General features: G+C 40.7%; 1 protein-coding gene across 1 annotated transcript in view; it reads right to left on the minus strand.

The window, feature by feature from the left end:
* Positions 1-17421, minus strand: part of SEMA5A (semaphorin 5A) — a 510195-nt gene that overhangs the window by 95323 nt on the left and 397451 nt on the right. The window contains exon 13 of the mRNA XM_023218224.2: positions 12648-12765. Coding sequence (XP_023073992.1) covers positions 12648-12765 — 118 coding nt within the window. The remainder of the gene's footprint in view (positions 1-12647; positions 12766-17421) is intronic.

Here is a 17421-nt window from a genome sequence, read left to right on the forward strand (position 1 = left end):
GCAGAAAAGGAGAAGAAGAGAAAGAAGAGACAGATGAAGAAGAAGAAGAAGGAAAAGGAGGAGGGGCAGGAGAAGGAAAGGAAGGAAAAGAAAGAGAAGAATGATGGGAGAAGGAGGGCTGAGAAGAGAGGAGGAGGAGTGAAGGATACTAGTAACTTGGCAATCAAGTTATGGCCAAATTGTCCACTAATTTGGAAAATTCAAAACTAAGAGGAACTGGAGTGAAAAATCACAGCTGCACAACCCCATTTCATGCTTATGTGCCTTTAAAAACTGAAAGCTTAGTAACCTTTATCATTAAAGACTTGGTTTGGCTCTCAAACTGAAGGCACTCAATTCAGGACATATTTAAAGAGCATCTACTAAGCAGCTGCAGCACTTCTCTTTGTTAAGCATATCCCAGTCAAACCTGTGTTCTGATCAACTTCTAAGAGCTCATGGGCCAGTGAGAAAGAGCTAGACAAGTAATTATCACCCCATGTAGAATCCGACGATGGATTCACAAATGGCTATGGGAGCAGAGGAGAGAACACCCAACAGGCTCACGGGGTCTGGGAAGAGCAACGAGGGGCCTGTGTTGAGTCTTAAAGAGTGAAGAAAGAGCCAAGTAGAGGGGCTGGCAAGGGCTGGCAAGGGTAAGGGCAGAGGAATGAGGCTGCCAAATGGGAAGGGTACATGGGCATTCCCTGTCAGTGTGGGGTGAGCTGGTGGTTCAAGGGGAGCAACACCAAGGACTGAGGAGGAGCCCAGGGCAGGGACCTCATGGGGAGGGGTCAGGGAGCCCCCGAGCTTGCTGGTGTGGCACCTCTGAAGGCATTCAAGGGGAGGACATGGCATCGCTGGGACATGCATGACCAGCTCTGGGGTGGCAGAGGCACCAGCGTGTACCTGGCTCATTGAAGAAGGGACAGCTTCCTGCCAAATCCGATAAGCAAATCTGCTCAAGAGGTGGCAGCGCCACTGGGAGGAGAGACTCACGCGGCACAGCCTCACATCACATGCCCAGAAACCAGCTAATGGATCTCTCCTCAGAAAGGCAACGGGAAGACGGTCTAAGACTCCTGTTTTGGTGGTTGTTGTTTTTGAGATGGAGTCTTGCTCTGTTACCCAGGTTGGAGTGTAGTGGTGTGATCTTGGCTCACTGCAACCTCCACCTCCCAGGTTCAAACGATCCTCGTGTCTCAGCCTCCCGAGTAGCTAGGACTACAGGCACCCACCACCACACCAGCTAATTTTTATATTTTTAGTAGAGACAGGGTTTCACCATGTTGGCCAGGCTGGTCTCGAACTCCTGACCTCAAATGATCAGCTCTCCTTGGCCTCTCAAAGTGCTGAGATTACAGGCATGAGCCACCGTGCATGGCCTCCAAGCCTCCTAATATTAATGTGGAAACTTAAGCATCCCTGAGAAAATCTGACCAAGGAAGAGCTTTGGTGATGAGTGAACCACATGCTTTCACCTTGCCCTCTGTGACTGGCTGCACCCCTCCTCCTCTGCCAGAGTTCTCTTCCAAAACCATCTATTTCCTTCAGAGACTCATCGTCCTCACAAGAAACAAGTCACAGGAAGCAACTCTATGTACCATACAGTTCATTCTCTTTGGGTTACACACTATACCCATACTTCGCCATTTCAGAATAATGCCGACACCATATTTTGTGGGTAAAAATATAGGTAAACTTTACTTTTGGTTCATCATTGCCCCAAATGCAATAGGACCTAAACATGAAAAGTGTTTGTTGTCTTTGACATAACTGGTTGGCCAAATCCAATTGCTATACTTATGACTATCCCTCCTTTCTAACCAACCCTCTAACATTTTCTATCCAGTAAGGTAGATGGGATTGGGAACTTCCCCCCATACCTGGCTATTTATGTAAGAAACTGTGACAAAAGGGATGGAATGGAGCTGCACCATCTGTTAGAGCAATTCTTTTCTTTTCTTTTTTAAAATTTTACTTTAAGTTCTGGGATACATGTGTGAAACGTGTAGGTTTGTTACATAGGTACATATGTGTCATGGTGGTTTGCTGCATCTATCAACCCATCATCTAGGTTTTAAACTCCACATGCATTAGGTATTTGTCCTAATGCTCTCCCTCCCCTATCCCCCACCCTCTGACAGGTCCCAATGTGTGATGTTCCCCTCCCTGTGCCCATGTGTTCTCATTGTTCAACTCCCATTTACGAGTAAGAACATGCAGTATTTGGTTTTCTGTTAGAGCAATTCTAAGTGATACACTGGATCCTACTCAAGAGGAAAATATCCCCATTTCCAAGGTCCTGGTGGCCTCCCTGTTGGCTTAGATGAAAAGACAGCACCCACTCTGATCATAAGGTTCCCTGAAGACCATAGTGTTTTCTTGGAGAAACCAAGCCTTGCATGACAATGTGACTCAAGCCACTAACACAGCAGATTCGGTTGTTAAAGAGGCAAAGACCCTACCATTTGGGAGTTTCAACATTCTCCTTTCACCTCTTTATCAGCCCTCCCTCTTGTCTTCAGCCAAAGGACTCCTGTGTCGGTGGATAAGAGGCGGACAGTCAGTTTCAAACGCAGTTCCTATGAGCAAACACAGTTCCTATGCTAGCACATCCTCACCTGCTTTAACATCCAGACTCCTGCTTGCTGTGCAAACATTGCTGGTATTGTTTTGACTGTAAAAAGCACAAGTCTCTTGTGCACGGAGCCAGCCTCAAGCAATAACGGTGGTCAGACAGACAGAATATTTGCATCATAGTTACACAATATATAGGTCTGTACTATTTTGACTCTTCACAGTGTGGGCTCAGTTAAGAAACCTTCCAGGGCTGCTGAAGGCCCCAGGGAACACCACCATGGGATCTGTGACCATCCTAAGCCTGCAGGTGGGAGGGAGGACAGGGTGGCTGGAGCCATCCTTGGTTGAAGGGGGTAAGGGAACGATACTCCAGTCTCATTCCTCTTACCCATGCCTCTCATTACGTGAGCCCAAGGCCACAAGACAACAAGGGAGAGAGGACCGGACATTGGATGTAAGGAAGGTCAGACCCTTGGGGCAGAGAGTGAGTCGGGAAGGAGACTCTCTGAGAGGTTCTCTGGGACAACTGGCCATCCTTTGCCTCACTTCTCTATGAAGCTGTAACAACTCCAATAGTTCATCTTGCCTCCGCTCAGAAAGCCAAATGCACTGGGAACAACAGGAATGACAGGAAAGAAAGAGCTGAATTATTACAGGGCCAGGCAAGTGAGGAGAACAGAAAGAAACTCCTCAAGCCTGGCTCCCTGAGAATTGAGAGACCAGGGGTTTTTGACAGTACTTTGGCAGGCCAGGGCTGGGGAACCAAAACAGTTAATTAAATCACAGGGGTGTTAAAACTGCCTTCAGGCAGCTGAGTCAGTTCCTGAGAGGGGGTCTCAGGACTACCCAGCGGCTTTTGGTCAGCTGAAGCGCTAAATCTGAAAAATATCTCAAAGACCACTTCTTTAGGTTTCACAATTGCAATGTTATCTATAGGGGTAGTTAGAGATGTAATGAATCTTGTTTACTGAATCTGCAGTAAACAGCTTAAAGAAAAGCAGGCTAAGTGTCAGCAGGTCATTGTTTATACCTATTCTTCAGCAAAGTTCAAGCCCTTATCATTGTGAATACAGATTCAATCTCTGAGTAAGAGGACAAGGAGGTACGTTTTCCTTGCCTCAAAATTTAACCATAAACTAAATTCCTCTCATAGTTATCTTGGCGTTGGCCTCTGTGTTATTATACGCAAAACAAGAATACATAAAACAATTTAGCCTGCCATGTTAGAAGCAAGATGGAATCAGTCACACTAGAATTCGCTCATCACTTCTAATTCTGCAAAGGCTGTTTCAAAGGCGTGAGGGGTCATGCAGGTTGGGATGCTGTGGAGGTCAAAGTAGTTCTATCTTGGATGCTAATCCCCCATGTTGACTTCTGATTAACCCCAGTTCTGGAAGTGCCTCTAAGATTTCCAGTTTACCTGTCGTTCCTTGTGTAAGAGCATGTACTTAATGCAAACACTACCCTTCAGCAAATTCCTAGGCATTTCCTCTGAAGCACATATACCCTTTCCCTATGGCACATAAGCCCTGGGAATAATCCACGGAGCTCTACCGGTCCTGCAGCTGCCCAAGAGCATATTTCTCTCCGTAAGTTCCCAATAAACTCACCCTATACCAACAAACTGAATTTGTCTGCCTCACTCTTGGGTTTCTTGGGTCCTTCTGCGTTTGGGGGTTTATTTGCACATACGTCCCTTTCATGAAGCAGATGCATTTGTGATTTTTTTTTTTTGAATGTTTGTTAATCCCCCTAGTATTAATCAGAAACATTTGAGAAGGCAGAATTGGGACAGATTAGAGAATCTGAGGCAAAGAAGAGTCTTTCTAAGCCCCTTTAGTCTCCATTTTCTCATCTAAAATACAAATGGAATGAGCAGGGAGGTTCCTAGGATCTCCTTAGCTCTAAGAGGTCATGAGGAAATCCTAAACTCATGATGATATAGACGATAGAAATATCTAAGACTGTGAGCCCAGAAGGAAATACAATATGATGGTGACAATGGAATGAAGATGGAAACAGAAATCACTCATAGTTCCAGTCCACGTACTTCCTTAAAATAATCTCCTGTCCTGGAGGGAACCTGAGAATTTCCATTTTTCCAAAGAGGTTAAGGTAGGGACACCAGCCAAGGTAATGGCTTTTTATGAAGAAAGTACTTTGGAAAAAAGAGGATTTGCATTCATTATGGGAATTATTCCTCACCATTGTGAGGTGAAGCAGAGGGAGTAGGAATCTATGGTGAGTTGGGCTGGTACCACCGGCCACGCTTCTGAACCTCAAACAGGACATATCTGAGGTCAGGGTTGAATCCTGACTAGGTTATAAGCCAATCATGGCAACCCCCTCAGTTGGGCCAGTGCTGGGTCTAGAAACTGACATGTGACCCAGTTCTGGCCAATGAGACTCAAGAGGACACTGCGAGAGGTTTCTAGAAACTATTTTCTTTCAAATGAAGAGGAGGAAGCTTTCTCTGCTCCTTCTCTTCCTTCCTGCTTTGGACATGGTTATGTGTGAATATGATACTTGGCAATCCTGCTGCCATCTTGTGAGCAAAAGGAGAAAGGCTAGGAATCAAAGACTTGATCATCTGCTGTCCTCCCTGAACTGGGCAGCAGAATCAGCCCCTCACAATGCACCACAGGGTGAAAATAGTCCTTTATTAGACCCTATTCACAGGAAATTTAATTACCATTAGGCATATGCAACCTATTTGATTTAATCTCTTTATGCTATTTTTATAGGAAAATTAAACTAAGATTCAAATGAATTTGATAACATCCCAAAGATTCCCTAGCTAGTTATTTGGAAGATGTAATTTGAAGCACTGGTCTTCCTTTTTCCCACTGCCCCAGAGTCCCTCCACATCGGGATTATTGACATTTGGACTGGATAATTTGTTGTAGGGGCTGCCCTGTGCATAACAGGATGTTTAGTGACACCCCTGGCCTCCGCCCACTGGATGCCAGTGCCCTACCACCCCCAGATGTGACAACCCAAAATGTCTCCAGACATTGCTAAATGTCCCTCAGGGCAGCTTTTTTCTTGATTGAGAACCACTGCACCAGACATTCTTTGTTCGTTTTCTTTTGGTCTAGCATGAGTTAGTAGGGTCTTAAGCAAACAGATGCTATAAATGTTCTTTTTCCAAATACATGAATCAGCAAAAGAGGAGCTTGTAAGAAAGGCACAGGAAAAGAGAGGAAGAACTTGAAATAAGTGATGGCTAATGAAGAGGAAAGAGGCAAATAAAATAGAGCAGAAACAGTTACCAAACCCTGGAAAGAAAAGAAACTGCATTGGGCAAATCAAAGTGACAGCAAAAGCAATTGCACTTCAACGGGATGAAAATGTGAGATTCAGTTTCTGGCCATGGCTGGAGTAGTTGAAGACTTTAAGAGTAGTGTTTTCACTCCAGGATCACTGTAGTCAGTTCTACTACATTTCAGAACGAGAACTTGCAATCCTCAGAAAAGTACATGGGTCTTTGGGTGGAGGTTCTCTGTGTTGCATGTAAGTACTTGCTCATTTTGACCCTGAGATATATTCGTTTAAGAATCTGCCTAGAAAGCAGATCCATGAATAACAATGTAAGTTCTGTGGCTTTACTTTTTCATATGAATAGGTATTTTTATATTTTCTTAGGCTTCCTTAAACAGACATCAGACATATATCTAGAATAAATTATTTGTAGTTGTGCTATCTTCTAGATTTCTGTAATGCAACTTTCTGTTAGGAGTATGTGTATTATACTATTTAATATTAAACATTAGACCTTAGTAAGACATACACCATGTAGTGGTAGTTTTGTGTATGCCAGGCACTGTGCTTTACAGGTATTAACTCCTTGAATCTTTAACACATCCCTAGCAACTACAGCCCATTTTACAGATTTGAAATGGGATGAGATAGGATAAGTAAGTTGCTCAAAGTCACTCTGGTTGTCAAGACCATCCTGGCGAACATGGTGAAACCCCGTCTTTACTAAAAATACAAAAAAATTAGCTGGGCATGGTGGCGGGTGCCTGTAGTCCCAGCTTCTAGGGAGGCTGAGGCAGGAGAATGGCGTGAACCTGGGAGGTGGCGGAGCTTGCAGTGACCAGAGATCGCGCCACTGCACTCCAGCCTGGGTGACAGAGCAAGACTCCGTCTCAAAAAAAAAAAAAAAAAAAAAAAAAAAGGTCACTCTGGTTGTAAAAGACCCAAGAATCAAACAAGCTAGTCCAGAGCCTATGATCTCAGCCACTTCATTCTGTAAAGTGATTTGTAGATCCTTCTTTGGTGAGAGTCTCAAAGAAATGAGCTTCAAGTAATTTTACCCCCAATTCTGTAATAGCAAATTTCCCTTCAACTAGGAAATAGCAGGTTTCCAAGTGCTAGCTAAGGAAGATGCAATTTTTGTTACCAAGCACCATCTACAATCCTATAATTTCATTTGTTCATGTCCATTTCATTAATTTCAACTGACCAAGGATGTAGATGCATTTGGTGAGTGCAGAGGCCCCTGAAGCATATCTTTAGATTCTTACTGTATTCCAACCACTATTGTTTCATGACTTAATTGAAGTCTTATTTTTCTAGTCTGATATTTTTTCGAAAGTTAAAAAAAAAACTTCCTTTTTTAAATTTTCAGGTAAATTTTGCAACAGAATATAACAAAACAGAATGTTAGATATGCTCCTTGGGAAAACTTGTCTCATGCTAGGATATCAACTAAGCATCATCCCTAAGCCTATCTCTGCAAATGAGCTACACAGGAAACACAGTGCCTCTAAAAAGAACTAACCTGAAGCGATGTGCAGCCTCTGATAGGATGGGTGAACTAGGGAAATAGTTATCTAATACCTCTGAGCCCCACCTCTTCCGTTTATAAAATGGAAGCAAAAATGTCCGTCCCTGGAGATCACAGTGAACATTAAATGAGACAATCCATTGAAAGTTGCCTCACATGGCACTAAGCACATGTTCTAGACACACAACTAAACCTTCGTTTTCTTTTCTTTCTCTTATATCAAGATTCTATCACAAATTCAAAAATAATCTCTCACCTGCTTTCTAAGCATCAACTGATGGTTGCCTCTGCTTTAGGAAGATGTTGAGAGCTTAGAAGGGCATTATCCCGAAGATTAGGGATAATGTCAAAAATATTCAATTTAAATCCTGGTTTCTTTCCCAGTGCAGTTTTGGTACATTTGATAAATCCTTTAGACCATAGTCTATGGTACTGCAATCTAAAAGAGGGCTCTGGGCTTGATCATTGCTAAAATCCCCTTTTATCCTAAAGAGACTAACTACATAATGGCATTGAGAAGAATCCTGTTATTAGGAGACCCCTAGGTGTATATTTGGTCTTTTTATTTGTTAGTTATTACATTATGTATAGCCCATTTTGCTTTGCTATAAAGGAATACCTGAGGCTGGGTAATTTATAAAGAAAAGAGGTTTGTTTTAGTCATAGTTTTGCAGACTGGCCAAGAAGCACAGTGTTGGCATCTGCCTCTGGTGAGGTTCCCACAAAGCTTACAATGAAGGCAGAAGGTGAAACGGGAGCAGATGTATCACATAGTGAGAGAGACAGTGAGAGATGCCAGGGTCTTTAAAACAACCAACTCTCATCTGAACAGTAGAGAAGAATGCAGTCATTACTGCAGAGAGGGAATCCAGCCATTCATGAGAGATTCGCCCCCATGACCCAAACACCTCCCACCAGGTCCTAACTCCAACACTGGGGATCACATTTCAACATGAAGTTTCTGGGGAGTGAACATGCAAACTAGAATACATGATGCATTTTGGAATAAGGACTCATTACATCATATGGTACCCTGGTCATCATGTATCCACAAAGGATATGGATGGTATTCATGCACAAATAAAGCTCAAGTAGATTCCTAAGACTATGCTACCCTTGTTAAACAACATTATGATTTATGCAGGACATATATATTATTCTAATCAGTCTAGATATGCCAATTTAGATTTTACTGATGCACTTCAAATCTCTTAAACTGAGAGTAATGTTTTCAATTACAATTTTATAAGCAAACAGAACATTAATCAATATGTCAGTAAACTATTGCCCTGTCATCTGGACTACAAAAACCTATCAACATTTTTAAATAGGGATCTCTCTGTAGGAAATAAGTCTTCTTTAAGTCCCTAATTCCCTAGAAAGGTTTCTTGTGGATCCCTTATCCAATTCAAACTCTCTGGGCAGCAGAGGATCTAAGCCACTGCCATGGCCTGAAAGTACTCCTTCCAAATTCAGGTGTTGCCAGTGTGATACTATTAAGAAGTGGAATCTTGAAGAGGTGATTAGGCCAGGAGGGCTCCTACCTCAGGAATGGATTGGGTACCCTTATAAATAGTTGTGACAAAGAAAGTTGGCTCTCTCTTGCCCTCCTACCTTCTTCCAGGTGGGACACAGCAAGAAGCCCCTCACCAGACTAAGTAGCGGTAGCTTGATCTTAGATTTACCAGCTTTCAAGAAGGTGTGAAATAAATTTCTGTCCAATTTAAATCACTCGGCCTTAGGTATTCTGTTGTAGCAACATAAATGGTCTAAGACAGTCATAAGTCACAGCCACTGCATGAGGTTTGACTAGACCACTAACTTTGGGAAACTCAGTTGTGCTATGTCATTGATCCAAGGTTTGTGAAGGTTTACTGTGGAGAGTCACACACAAGAGGCTCTGAGGGTGACTCACCATCAACAACATTCCTATAACTCTTACTGCACTCAATGTAACAGGATCTCCTGTCTTTCATTATGCAGCTTGCACTTTTACATGAGGTATAAGATATTTGGTCTCATTCAAAAACCCCTCAGCTTATAAAGCTTAATTTCCTTTGGATAGAGATACATACCTCTATAATCTATATATAGAGAGGTAGGTAAAAGTGTTTACTGATTGCAAACTTCCCTCTGCTTTTTTGTATTTTACCATCTCTAAAATAAACTGGTATCTTACAATCCATGAGAGAGTTTTTTGTTGTTGTTTCTTAGCAACATATAAAGCAGTGGTACACATCACAACCAGTGGCATATCAGAAATGATTATATATGATAGATTTGCCCAATAAATTTAAACCCTTGTTCCATTTCAGTTAAAAAGTAACATGGAAGAAATTTACATTTCAATCTTTTTTTAATACCTCTCTAAGTTAATACTGCTTTATATTAATGCAAATCATTTACATCTAGGTCATCTCCTTCTAAGAGAGAGATTTTTTGAAAGAGATGTACAGTTAGACAATATGAATTTCTTGTTTTCAAAATGGTAGCCTATATAACTCAGAAATATATATGGTTTCCTTTCCTGTGTTTTGCTCAAAATGACATAATTTATTGTCTTTTGTTGCCTTCTTTGTATATGCTTATCTGAATTGTATCTTGATATGTGATACAATACATTGTGTGGGATGACAGGGATAGTTTTATGTAATTAAATACTCTGTCCTCAGAAGAAACAGACCTTGTAATGAGTGTTTTGCTGACTGAGAGCCGGATATCACATCTAAGCTTTATTTTTGAAAGCAGAGATGGTAGAGGACGCAGCCTTGACACCATGGCAGATCCTTGTTACCGTCTGACCTTACATGTTAAAAACTCAAGTAAGGTCAGACGGCAACAAGGACCTCAGGTCCTCCCAGTAGCAGGAAACAACTTTAGTGACCACCCTCTCTTCAAGTCTTAAATATTAAATCCTTCCTTTTTGTTCTTTCTTTCTTTTTTGTTTTTTTAGACAAGTCTTGTTCTATTGTCCAGGCTGGAGTGTGGTGGTGATATGCTTTGACGCCATGTCCCCACCTAAATCTCCTCTCAAACTGTAATCCCCACATGTCAAGGGAAGAACCTAGTTTGAATCATGGGGGTGGTTTCCCCCATTCCGTTTTCCTGATAGTAAGGGAGTTCTCATGAGATCTGATGGTTTAAAAGTGAGTTTCTCCTGAACTCTCTCTCCTGCTGACTTGTGAAGAAGGTGCGTGCTTGCTTCTTCTTCACTTTCTGCCATGATTGTAAGTTTCCTGAGGCCTCCCCAGCCATGCAGAACTGTAAGTCAATTAAATTTCTATCCCTTATAAATGACCCAGCCTAGGTATTTCTTTATAGAAGTGTGAAAGCAGACTAACACAAGTGGCATGATCTTGGTTCACTATAGCCTCAAACTCCTAGGCTCAAGCAATCCTCCCACATCAGCCACCGAGAAGCTGGAGCTACATGTATGCACCATCATTCCTAATTAAATTATTTTACTTTTCTGTAGAGTTAGGGCCTCACTATGTTGCCCAGGCTAGTCTCAAACTCTTGGCTTCAAGCAATCCTCATGTCTCAGCCTCCTAAAGTGCTGGGTTTACAGGCATGAGCCACTGTGCCCAGTCAACTCTCCATTTAATGACTAAAGACATATACAAGACATACATTCATCATAAAGCAAGTGTGTGGGTGTGTATTTCTAGTCCATGAATTCCAGCCCACAAACACCAGAGCGTGGAGGGAAAGGCCTCTCTAGTTTGAGGGTCCTATGAGGACATGCTGCCGGCTGGGAAGCTCTCATCACAGATACTAATAATTACATAATTAGTATCTCTCAGATATATGCTAAAACAACTCTGGGTCCTAGACAATGACCTTATTACTTAAGAAACAAAGCTATTATCTTAAGCCTTTTTTACAATAAAAAATGCAAGATCAAAGATCTACAAGAAGATTTGCTGACCTTCTAAAGTGTACGTCTGTACTTTGGAACCACATTTCAGGTATTAAACATTATGTTTTATCAAGCCACAAAGAATGAAAGGTGAGCACCTTTGTGCTCTTAGTATTTTTCAGAAATAGGAAGGGATTAAGAACAAACAATGGCATTTTTCTAACCATTTTAAAGGGACTTTGCAGCAAAATTGGATTCTAAAATAATAGATCTGAAGTTAAATAGTCACAAGGACTCACAACTAATCCTACTAGGAAGCTCTCCAGAGCCTAGATGTGGTGATGCACACACTGTTACAGCGAAGGCCCCTTGATTCAGTGCCAACATTTGGGAAATGACAATGGTTTGAATTGCTTCATCTCATCTGGTTTTCCGAATTTCAAGCTGAATAACTGGCTTCATGAATATGTGGCTGAGATAACAGAAAGGGTAGGCTCTTTGGTGGGAAACAGGCTGACGGTTGTGATGCCTTAGAAGTTCTAAAGCATGGAAGAAACAGCAAGGAGTTCACACACTGAATGTGCCACACCTCTGTCTTGCAGAGATACCACAGAACTGGTGGGCAGGGATTAGCAGTTTTGTGAAGGTAACATGACTTATGACTTTTCCATTATGTGGAAGTTAATGTTGTTGTTCATATTCTATGAGAAAACGTAAGAGAATTTGAGATGACTGGACAAAATGTTCTAAAGACCAAAAATCCTCCAAAAACAAACAAACAAAAAAGCAAAAAATATTCTAAATACTAGCTCCTATAAATGTGGACCCAAACAAATATATTAGCAAAGGAAACCATGCAACGTGCTTTTCTTGGATTCAGTCTGGCTCTCAATACAGGTGAGTTTCACCTCACTCCACAGTCTTATATGGGAACGCACAGTAGGCTGTCTCTTCCAGACCTTCCTGTGACCTTGAACAGGATCCACGGGTTGGCCCCACATGAAGGTGAAAATAATATCCTTTAGTTATTCTTTTCTCATCTTTCCTTATGTCACCCTCTGGAATTATATCTCCCAAAAGAAATTTATGGATGTGGAAGTTCCTGTTTTATTAGTGCTCTAAGGGACAAAATAGTCCACACCAAACTCTGGAGGGGAAAAAAAAAATCCAAGAATAAAACAGAAACCATAAACTCCATTATCAAATCAACACAGTTTTCTCTGAAGATGTTTCTCTTCAAACAGACAAAAAGCCTGTAACAGCATTCCGTGTGGCCCTGTGCAAGCAAAGAGTCAAGTGATCTGAGAGAGCACAGAGTGGGTTTGCAAAAAAGGTTCTCATATGAAAAGGTGCAGACAGTGTGTCTGAGGATCACCAGGGGAGCATGGCTCCCTTGGGCAGCATTTTCAGAGGATGGAGAAGGCGAGCACTCACCGGACACGCAGAGATGCTCTGTTCCCACTGCGTCATGCTCAGGCTCTCCTCCAGGCTTGTGCATTTCTTCATCACCACGTCCCAGCCACAGTAAGGGTCCTGGGCCCCAATGCAGGTGCTGTAAAGACACACACCAAATGGTGAACAGAAAGGTCGCTTTGCCCAAGATAAGACACACAAGACAAGGCAAACCTGTCCCTTAGTAGAGAGGTATGGGATTTCTTAGATATGAAGCCCAGTGGGTATTTATTTAGGCTGTACACTGGAGAACACAGCTATCTGCACACTCCAGTAAGTGCCTAATGTTAAACCATTTATATAGACATTTTGAAAAATCTATGTTTTAATCTAACATACATGACAGATGACTAAAGATGAGCCAACATGAGTATTTTGCTGTCACAAATAGTGCTAAAATCAAGATTCTACAATGTTCAAAAACAATATAGCTGTTACCACCGCTACCATCACCATTACCATCCTCCTCCTCTTTACAACAGGTATTATTTGTTGCAGATGCTTAAACGATTTGATAGGCAGGTGTTATTTTCACTTTATTTACCATTACCATCATCATCATCATCATCATTGTTCTTACCCCCACTTTATTGATGAGAAAACTGAGGCACAGAAAATTTGAGAAATTAGCCCAATGACATGCAGATACATCCAAAACTCTTCAACATGAATCGTTCAACAAAATAGGAATATCTTTCATTTGTTTACTGTAGCTTAAATGTATTAAAACTTTCAATTTCATAGTAGCTTCATATAGCTGTGTCTATAGTATCCTACATATGATATCAGAAGTACTGTAGATGGTGGATATTTTCTTTTTAACTTTGTCTAAATGAAAGAGTTCATACACTACATGGGCATTATTAGATGAGGGCTGTGGCCTTTACATTATAAATACAAGCAAAGGTAAATGAGGGAGGAAGAAGAGAGAGATGATAGTGATGGAGCCAGAAATATACAGAAGATAATGTCATGGGCACACAGGACGTTGAATCTAGGAATTCTGTGAGTGGACCGAGAAGTCGGACGGGCAGGAAGCAGATGTGAGGAAAGAAAGGCAATGCCAGCATGGAGGTGCTAATGACTGCTCTTGGAGGTAGGATAGTGAGGGAGGAGGAACTGTTACAAATTAACCAAGGACCAGAAATCTGGTAGGACTAGAAATCATGGCTTACCCATCAACCCTGTCAGCAGGGAGATAGCAGAAGTAAGTAATGATGAGTTGTTTATAGTCATAATACAAAATAATAATTGTTAACAGAAAAGGTACTAATTATATATAAAGCTGTGTTCTAAGAATGTGACTTATATTTGGTCATTTAAACCCTATGACAACCTTATAAATACAGTACCTCAATTAGGCACTACATTGATTCTCGCTTTGAAATGAAGAAACTGAAGGAGGGAAAGATTGATTTGAAGGCTGTACAGCTAGGGAAGATATGTTTGCAGTTGATAAATCGACTGATATGTAGTAAGTTATTATATGACTCTCGTTTATTAATTACCTAAAGAAGTGCAAATGATTTAAAAAGCTGTTTCTCAGAAGTAGGGCTAGGTTGGGGTACAAAAAGGTAGGAAACAATTACCTGTTCCTATAACCTCATTAAAACTCCTTGATATGCGACCACATGCAGACATGACTTCTATTAAAAAATACAAACAAGGCAGTTATAAATGACAAGGTGAAAGCCTATTTCCCCAGTAGTAGGTACTGTTTATATTAACTCACATAATCTGCAGATATTTTATCCACACATATGAGCATGCTTGTGTGCACATATCTATATATACACATATGTATTTTGTTATTGTTGTTTATAGGCAAATATGTTTTATATAATTATATGTAATACACACAAATGTGACTGTACATGCTGTTTCACATTTTGCTTTCTACAACCAATAATATATTATTGCACTATTCTTGTCAATAAATATAGCTCTACCTTATTCCCCTTAGCAGCTGTATAGTGCTTTATTTTCTTTTTTTTTTTTTTTTTTTTTTTGAGACAGAGTCTGGCTTTGCCGTCCAGGCTGGAGTGCAGTGGCTCGATCTCAGCTCACTGCAAGCTCCACCTCCCAAGTTCACGCTATTCTCCTGCCTCAGCCTCCTGAGTAGCTGGGACTACAGGCACGCGCCACCACACCCAGCTAATTGTTTGTATTTTTAGTAGAGATGGGGTTTCACTGCGTTAGCCAGGATAGTCTCGATCTCCTGACCTTGTGATCTGCCCGCCTCGGCCTCCCAAAGTGCTGGGGATTACAGGCGTGAGCCACCGTGCCCGGCCAGTGCTCCATTTCTTTTATGAACCAACATTTATTTAAATTTCCCCTTCATTTTATTTATTTTCAATTTTTTGTTTCCATAGGTTCTTGGGGAACAGGTGGTGTTTGGTTACATGAGTACTTTTGTGGTGATCTGTGAGATTTTGGTGCACCCATCACATAAGCAGTATACAATATCCACTGCATCCAATTTGTGGTTTTTTATCCCTCATTCGCTTCCTACTCTTTTCCCCGAGTCCCCAAAGTACATTGTGTCATTCTTACGCCTTTGCATCCTCATAGCTTAGCTCCCACTTATGAGTGAGAACATGCAATGTTTGCTTTTCTGTTCTTGAGTTACTTCACTTAGAATAAGTCTCCAATCTCATCCAGGTTGCTGTTAATTTATTCCTTTTTATGGCTGAGTAGTATTCCATGATATATGTGTATCACAGCTTCTTCAGCCACTCCTTGATGGATGGGCATTTGGGTTGATTCCACATTTTTGCAGTTGTGAATTGTGCTGCTATAAACATGCATGTGCAAGTATCTTTTTCATATAATGATTTGTTTTCCTCTGGATAGATACCCAGTAGTGGGATTGCTGGATTAAATGGTAGTTCTACTTTTAGTTATTTAAGGAATCTCCACACTGTTTTCCATAGTAGTTGTCCTAGTTTACATTCCCACCAGCAGTGTAAATTTCCCCTTTAAAATTATTAAATTTCCCCTTTTAAAGCAAGGCTGCAGTACTCATTTTTGTACAGATTTTCTATAGGATAAAATTTTATTCGTGTAACTGTTGCGTCAAAAGTTATGGGCATTATTAAATTTGGAACAACCAACAATATGGGAGTGCCTCTGCTGCCTCATCCTGTTACATGCTGGATGTTACTATATTTTTTTTAACTCACCCAAAGGGTAACTCTTTCAGAAAGTTAGTATATGAAAAAAAAAAAATAGAATTTCTCAATTGCCTGTTTTCATTTCTTTCAGTTGTGTCTTAAGACTTAGCATACATGCACATACTTTTTAAACATTTGCATTTTCCATGTGTAAACTTCCTATACATACCCAATTCCAAGGAAACTTCCTATCTATATCCAAGATTTGATCTCTTTCATAAGTCATTCATTTTATTACACGGTCATTGGAAGGGGTGATTTTTGCATTAAAACGCAGCCCTCTCTGAGTAATATTTTCCCTGTTTGACATTTTTTTCCTGAGATACACGTTATAAAATTTTATGCAGTAAAACTTATGAACATTTTCCTTTATAGCATCTAATGTGTGTTCCATGTTAAGATTTTTCTCACTTAAATCTTCCCAACTGAAAGATTAAACATCGAACATTACAGAAATACTAAAGATTGTAGAAACATCGCTCTCCCAATTCCTTCTGATTCTTCTAAGGTACCATTTCTTTGGCTCCCCATCCTTTTTCTATTTGAAATGTATTTTTCTCCTCCTCATAAATGAACAAACAAAATGAAAAATCACATATACATATTTAAATATCTAAACATCTCAAATCCCACACAAAACAAACAGATTCAGGTCTTAGAAGAAGAATAATAGATGTGAGTATGCTTTCTTTTCCTGTTATTCAAATGACATCCTTTTCAAATACTACAAGTTTATAACAGAGAGTGTGAGCATCAGCACTTTAAAATCTCTAGCTTTGGGAATATGATTCCAAATAAGGTACTATTTTAAATAAAAAAATATTTCAATGATCAGTTTCATTGAATAGAACTTGAACCTGTATTTTTATTGTAAAACACATATAAAAATTTTCTCAATTCTCAAGACACACAATTGACTTACTAACACTTTTTTTTTGTGCAGGGAATAGAGATGGTGAGAATAAACTATCACAACCAATGACTAAGACCATGAAACGTGTGCATTATCCAGGTGTCAGCAATTTCTTCCTGAGTAACTTTGCATGTGCAGTGTCGTTCTGTAGAAAAATACCCAGAGGAAGTTGCTGGAAATCTGAAGACCCTTCAAGTACAACCCATGAGACAGACCTGGGTGCGGTGAGCGCCAAGCGTCCTTCTGCTCCCTGCTGTGACCATTGGCTGTGCCAATGAGATCGGATCTGGGAGTGTCCTCATCTTACTAAAGTAGCCAAAAGTGGCATATTTATATTTGCGGCTCCTATGGCGAAACCTGAGAGTAATTCTTTTGTTGACAAAATCACATAGTGTATATCACATATGGGAACTCTCTGTGCATGATTCTTTACACAGAGCAAAAGTATAGCGAGGCTACACTTAAGAGATCATTCAAAAGTTCTGCATTCCTTTTCATGTTTCTTGTTAAAGCAACATGACCAGTAGGTAAAATTAAACCTCCAAAAAGGGAAAAATTCCACGGACTCCCTACATTTACCCCAGATTTCCTGTGCAAAGCTGTTTGGGGACTTAAAACAATGCCACAGTGTTAGAGGGAAGTATTTCAAGCTGTTTTAAATGGAAAGCTG

Source organism: Piliocolobus tephrosceles, chromosome 4, assembly GCF_002776525.5.
Source record: "Piliocolobus tephrosceles isolate RC106 chromosome 4, ASM277652v3, whole genome shotgun sequence".
NCBI classification, from domain to species: domain Eukaryota; kingdom Metazoa; phylum Chordata; class Mammalia; order Primates; family Cercopithecidae; genus Piliocolobus; species Piliocolobus tephrosceles.